Raw genomic sequence first — 7055 nt, forward strand, 5'->3', positions numbered from 1 at the left:
TTCTCATTTGTAAATAGATATGCTTCATAGCCCCCATTTTGCTGGGTGGCTTAAAGAAGAAACTGTAATGAATGTGCTTTGCAAAGCAAAAAACATCGTATAAATGTTAGATATTGTAAGTCAGGGAGACTTGAAAGAACGGAAAGCCACCTTCTTACCCAAACTAAATTCTGCATCTGGAATGGACAGGAAAGATTTGGTGTTGGGACTCATTTAGTAGAAATGTTAATTGTGTGAAATCTGGAAAGCTTTCCTGATATCCCTTTAATGGCCCAATGTGGGCCTTCTCCTTTCGCCCACGTGCCTTTGCAAGAGGTCAGCTTTCAGAATGTCGGCTTTCCCACTGACTCATGAATGGCTTCTCAATCTGGCCATTCCCTTGCTTAATTTTCAACCACCCTGAAGCCATCACTGGTCACTTTCTTTCTCTACTGCCTTCCTTCTGCCCATTTTTCCTCGGTGCCCTTTTTAAACCAGGTACCAAATGTGATATTTGTACACAGCTGGGGAGACAGCTGTGAGCAAGACATGACATTCTGTGGGACACAGACATTGTACAAAATTACTGAATTACGGTTACAGTCAGTGTTGCAAAGAAAAAGTGGAGGGGTCTAAGAGAATCTATAACAGGAGAATCTAGGAATTATCTTGGGCGCTGGTGATGATTTCAGATGTTTGGATGCATTGCCCTCTCAATAATTAACTATGTGATATGTGTGGTCAGCCTTTTAAAGTTTATGAAGCACTTTCTCATATGCTTTTTTACTAGGTCAGGCTCTCAGCTCTGTGAAGTACCCAAAATTACACCCTATTCTAGAAACCAAAGCTATGGGACTCGATGGACTTGAGGGTCAACTAGTTCTGCCCCGTAACAGAATTTGGGATGCTTAATCCCAGGCTCTTACGCCGTCCCCCCATCCCCACCATTGGTTCACTGGTTTCTCTTACTTGGGAGTTGGTATTGTGAAAAGTAGCTTTGGAAAAAAGAGCAATAAGCGGACATGCTCCCCTGGATCCTTTCTTAGGAGACATGTGGATAGAAGCTGTGATTCCTGATATTGGTCTCAGCCAAAGGGCAAGAAGAAGCCTACCTGTGATGTGAAATGTGACCTGTGCCTCGAAGTCTTTGCAGTTTCCAATAAGACTATAAACCCTCTCTGACCCCAAATATAGCTCGTTGGTCTCACCTGTGCCTAGAGTAACATGACCTGGGTCCAAATGAAACACACAGAAGAGCAGACATACTCCCATAGGTTTTATTCCTCAAAGCCAGATCTTCATTGATGTAGCCCGCACACAGAGCCCACCCACATTTGCTTATGAATTGATGGTCTTAGCGGCCATTTGGTCGGTGCCTACGCTGTCCCAGAACTTTGTGTGCACTAACCTTCAGATGACCCAGCTGAAATAGGTATCTACTAGTGGCTGCATTTTGCTGATGAGGTAACTGAGCCTCAGAGTGCTGAAATAGCTTGCCCGAGGTCACACAGCCTGTAAGTCGTAGAGCTTGGATTGGAACCCGGATCTGACATCGAACCCCATGCTCTCAAACACGACACTCTCTCCCCAAAACCTGAAAATAAATTTCTGCACTTTCCATCTGAGGTTTTTAGTATTTAAAACCAGGAGACAGGGGCACCTGGGTGGCTCAGTCACTTAAGCATCTGTCTTCAACTCAGGTCATGGTCTCAGGGTCCTGGGACCAAGCCCCATGTCGGGTTCCCTGCTCAGCGGGGAGTCCACTTCTCCCTCGCCCTTCCACCTGCTCATGCATGCTCTCTCTTTAAAGCCCAGGGGCTGGGCTTTAAAGGCTCTGGTACCCTCCCAACCCCTCCACAGATACCTCTCACCCTCTGGGTGAAGGACACCCACCCACCATATCCTCTCCCCTTGCAGATGCTTTGCTGAAACCCAAGGATTCCATTAGGACAATCTTGTGGCCAAATGACAAAAAGACACTGGGTACAAGAAGCCACAGCAGCCTTAGTTGCTTTTCCATACTAGCAAGCCCTCTACTAATCAGTTTGGGTTTAGCTAGTCACTTTTCTCCTTTGTAAAGGGACAGAAAAAAATACAAAACTCCCACACCAGCCATGGGATCCCAATCAGTAAATATTTGCTCATTTTCTTTCTTTTCCTTCTCTTCTTTCTCTCTTTTCTTTCTTTTCTTTTCCTTCCTTCCTTTCTTCCCTTTCTCTCTCCCTCTCTTCTCTCTCTTTCTCTCCAAAGCAGTGGCTATGGCTTAGGGAGGAAAATAACCATCACATTTTATTTTTAGTATCTTTCTATGTTTCTTGGTCAGCTCCGGGTGGCCAGCCTACTGTGTTAACTGATGATGACACACAGCCCAGAGCTGTGGACCATGAAGCATGAACACCAGCCTCACTCCTGCCCTCTTCTTTCCTCCGTAGGTAAAGGCCGCTTCCAAATATGTGGATGTACCTGTGAGTATTCAAAAATTGTTTTTGTGGGGGTTTTTTGCTTTCATGAGAAATTTAATGGCACTGTTTTCATTAGTTGCTGACTTGAATCATCAGAAAGAGAGAAGTCAAGAATATTTCACGGTAAAACTTTTTTCAGATGAGGAGAGGGTATGGTTTGTTTCATCAAGAAGAAAGATCCTATTTGAGGGTAAACCCTGTTGCCTTTAATTTCATTTTCCTTGGTTTTTCTGATACAGTTCATTCTGTTATCATCCTGCCACCTCCCCTCTGCATGCGCACCTTGGGAGTAGCTGGGAGCTAGAAATTTGCACAAGGTTGCCAGTATTTTTTTTAAACAAATAAATTCTGAATTTGTTCATTTTGGGGTCAATTCTGCAATTGTCTTAAGGAAACCTTACAAAACTGCTTATAATTAGTGCAGACCTCATTAATGAAGAGAGCTCTCAAAGTTCACAGATAAAGCACTTGTGGTTGCCCAAAATTTACATTTAAATTGAGGTTAAGTACTACACATGAATGCTGGAGTGTGGGATTACCTATGATAAGTCAGGATACATTTATAGACAGACTTTGCCCTGCCTATTAGCAAAATAAAATTGGAGAGATTTAAATATATTCCAATAAAGGGGAAAAGAAAATGATTCTGTTTCTCCATTTCTAACAAAAGAGGTGTGAGTCTATTATAAAATATTAAATTTAGAGAGCTTATCTCAACAGCCACCAAGGGTCTTGAACTGAACGTTTCTCATTCTGAACGTGGTTAAGTACCCTCCTTGTTCAAATACTTATTTGTTAAAATTTGTTTTTTTCTAAAAGGATTTATATTAACATTTAAATTCATTTCCCCAGGAAGCTAAGTGTGTAATGGTTTATTGGCTTATTTCTCAAAGGATGGCAAAATGGAAAATTGGAGTGAATTTAGCATTAGCATATATTTTGTTTGTTTAATGAAAGAATGTACAATCAATAATTATGCTTTGAATTTATATAATACTTCTCATCGAGGGACCTCAGACTCCTTCACGTAGATAGTCTTTATAATGGAGAAGAGAAAAAACTCTCATATAACTGCAGCAAGGAGAGGCATTAAGTAATTTCTTTTCCCAAGCCCCAAAGTATGAACTTTCAGCTCACAGGGAGCAAACTACTCAAATTCTCTGGGCTGTTTCTCCATCCTTAAAATAGAGGTAATAATATCCAAGCCACGGGTTTGCTGTACAGATGAAATGACATATGTATATGGGACTCTCAGCACCATACCTGACTCTCACTAGACATTTGGCAATAGGGGGCCCGTGGGTGGGGGGAAGGGGGTCCCCACACTGTATTGCACAGCTGGGAGTAGGGATGGTAGCCCTGTCCTGTACTAGTCTTCAGCAGTAACAGAAATTGAAATTCCAGGCTCCCAACTCAAGGGTCTGGTGGCTGAAGTCGTTTTCTGTAGACCTCCAAGTGGAGGGGAGAGCTCACCAACGAGGTTTGAACAGATGCCCAGTAGGCAAGACCCAAATAGATGGAGAAACTTGATCTGGCAATCATTACTATCAACTGAAATTATTGGGGAGGTCTAATTATTTGGGGGACATCAAAAAAAGTCAAATATCAGCAATTTTGTGTGGTACGACCTCATTCCTACAAACCAGTTTTAGATTTATTGTAAATAAAAAAAAAAAAAAGGACTGTACCTCTACAGGAAAGGGAACAAAAATGCATTAGCAGAGTTTACACCGTCTAGGGAGACAGAAAAAATGATGAAGCATGTTCCAGTACGTGGTATATTTACCAGTCTGATATATGATACAATAATCATAATCACAATTGCAACCAAATCCCATAAAGCATTCACTGAATGCTAAGTGCTATTCTAAGCATGTTACATTTAATTTCTACAACAGCCTCAATTTAAAGATGAGAAAATGGAGGCACAGCGTTGTTAACTTGCTCAGGGTCCCAGGGTTGGTAAGTGGCAGAGCTGAGAGTTAAACAATTCCCCTTAAACACGATGCCATCTGCAAGATGATTTTAGTATACAGACAAACATCTTTCTTAGGATAATTGAGTAGTTATCTAGTGAGTATTAGAAAAAATATGGTTAGTACATCAAACCCATGATTTCACCAATCATTATGGCTAAGGACAAAGGTTAACCTTTAAATTAAGTTAACATGTATTTTTATACCAGTACTATTATAGTGAGAATATTGTGTTTTAGTAAATAAGCAATTTTATAGAAAATAATAGTATGTAATACACGGTATGTATATTGTTTACTTATCCTAAATAATAGTAATCATTGACTTCTCAAAACAACTATGTGGGGGGGCGGGTAGTATGAAGAAATTGAGGCATAGGAAGGTTAATAGCATGCTCAAGATCACCTGGCTAGTAAGTCAGAGAGTGAGGATTTAAGTGCCAGCAGTTTGACTATGGAAGCTCTCTAGCATAGCATTAGCTCTCACTCCACCATGGAGGGAATATTTACACCCTGGAAATTGGCAGGTGCTACACATCAAGGTTTGTTGTTTTGTTCTATTTCACTGTTTCTGTTCTGTTTTGAAGAGCCAGCGTCCCAGCACACCAGCTCCTATCACCTCTTAAATCAGTGGTCCTCACACCAGAATGGGGAGCATTAGTACTTGTTTTTTTGTTTTTTGTTTTTAAATTTGTGTTTGTTTTTGTCCTTTTTGAATAGAGATTTATAGCCCCTAGTGTCCAGAGATTCTAGTGCAGTAGTTCGGGGGCGGGGGGGGGGGGAGGTGGTGGTAGTGGTAGCTTGGAAATCTTTTTCTAAAGAGCTGATCTGTAGCACAAATTTGGGAACCAAGGGACTAATTTCAGTGACTCTGGACCTTAGCTACATCTTGGAAACACCTGGGGAGCTTTGATAAGTATTCGTGCTAGGTTGTCTGCCAAATTAAAACAATCTCTGGGGTGTGGGGTCTGGGCGTCAGTATTGTTTAAAACTCCCCAGGTCCTTCTCATTGGCAGCCATGTTTAACAACCATGGATAAAATCATCTCCTGAGTTGTTTCTGGCTCTGAAGTCTATAAGTTCATCTGTGTTGCCCTGTGAGGTTTTTGGCACACGGTTTATTAGTTCAGTTCCTTGTGAGGACTAGTAGTTAGTTACATTGGAGATTTGTCTCTTAATTATCCCCACTACTGGAAAGAAGTGCTGTTACCAGTCATTCAAAACACTGCATAATCCCCAAAGCCTATCTCTTTGTCTTAGAGGTAACATTTGACCCTTTGGTATACATAGCAGATTTGCATTTCTAATTAGGGCTTGCTTAGGTGACTGAAAATGTAAATTTGTTTTCAAGCTCAGAAGTACCTGGTAGGGGCAAGCTAGGATTAAAACGTCCTATTTGTCCTAAGCCACAGAGTGGCTTCTCATCCGACACACGTGGATGGAGTTAACTATACAGAGACTCCTTGCTTTGTGTCGTATATTTGCTAAAATCCACATCCTATCCCTTCAGCCTGCCGAAGCCACATTTAAAATAAACAGTGTGAGGTACTAAACGTCATCACCTGGAGTTTTTCCCCCCACTGTGTTCAGAGAGCAATATGGTATAAAGCTAATGTAGCTAATAACATCAGCTGTTTGCCGAGAATATTTTCCATCTATAAATGTATGTTAGCTTGTTTCTCTGGGAACAGTTTATGTTTTCACCATTTTGTTTGGACCTTTCCTCAATGACAGAGGATCACCATGGTGACTCTGGCTTTCTCCAATAGTCACCTAGTGACCCTGTACCCACAGAGGAATCGGGACAGCTTGCCTCTGCCCTTGAGAGTCCCAGACCCCAGTGGTGGAGGAATCTAGGGGCTGGGGCTGTTGTTTGCTCAGGGCCTCAGGAAAAGTGATAGCACTGTTATCAACTCACTCATGTGTTTCAAACAATTACCCTCTTCCCCCTGCCTGGTCCACCAAAAGAGGGAGAATAAACTTGTCAGATCTGGTTGTAAAGCTGGGGAGAATGGAAGAAGGTTGTGAGAGGAGACCTAGGGCCTTTATTATGAGAAAATCACGTATGTTGGCATGCAGGGACTTCGTCTTCTTTATTTGATGTTGGTTTCTCTGAAGCCCCTTTCTTCTTCCTGGTTCCAAAGTAGCTTCCAGAGATAGGTAAGCCTATGAAGTGATATAATATTGTGGGGCAGGGTGGGGAGGGGAATCATAGTGGCTCATGTTTGTATAGCAAATTTATGGCTTTTGAGGCATTTTGACATATGTTATTTTAACTGATGATCATAACAACCCCTGAAGGTAAGTAAGTTCGAGAGCCATTATTAATCCCATTGGACCCAGGAGAAATTTAAGTTATTTTTGCAAGTTCCAGTTGGTGGGGGAATCTAATAAAAATTCACGTAGTGTGACCGAAGAGCTTACAAAAAAGAGGTGGGGAAATGGGCTTATTCATTCATGAGTTTGTGCATTCAGCACATATTTATTGAGCACCTACTGTGTGCCATGCCTCATTCCATGTGCTAAGGATACACTAGAAAATAGATCAAGTAGAACCCTTATTTCGTGGAGTCATGTTCTAATGAGAAGATAGACAAATAAGCAAATATATAGTACAATGTCAGATATTGATATGCATGA

General features: G+C 41.5%; 1 protein-coding gene across 25 annotated transcripts in view; it reads left to right on the forward strand.

Annotated features, from left to right (window-relative positions):
• The window catches only part of CADPS (calcium dependent secretion activator), a 477655-nt gene that overhangs the window by 428483 nt on the left and 42117 nt on the right, over nucleotides 1-7055 (forward strand). For all 25 annotated transcript variants that reach the window (XM_047690232.1, XM_047690260.1, XM_047690359.1 and 22 more), the window contains one exon: nucleotides 2412-2444. In XM_047690232.1, coding sequence (XP_047546188.1) covers nucleotides 2412-2444 — 33 coding nt within the window. The remainder of the gene's footprint in view (nucleotides 1-2411; nucleotides 2445-7055) is intronic.

This window comes from Lutra lutra, chromosome 1 (assembly GCF_902655055.1).
Source record: "Lutra lutra chromosome 1, mLutLut1.2, whole genome shotgun sequence".
Lineage (NCBI taxonomy): Eukaryota > Metazoa > Chordata > Mammalia > Carnivora > Mustelidae > Lutra > Lutra lutra.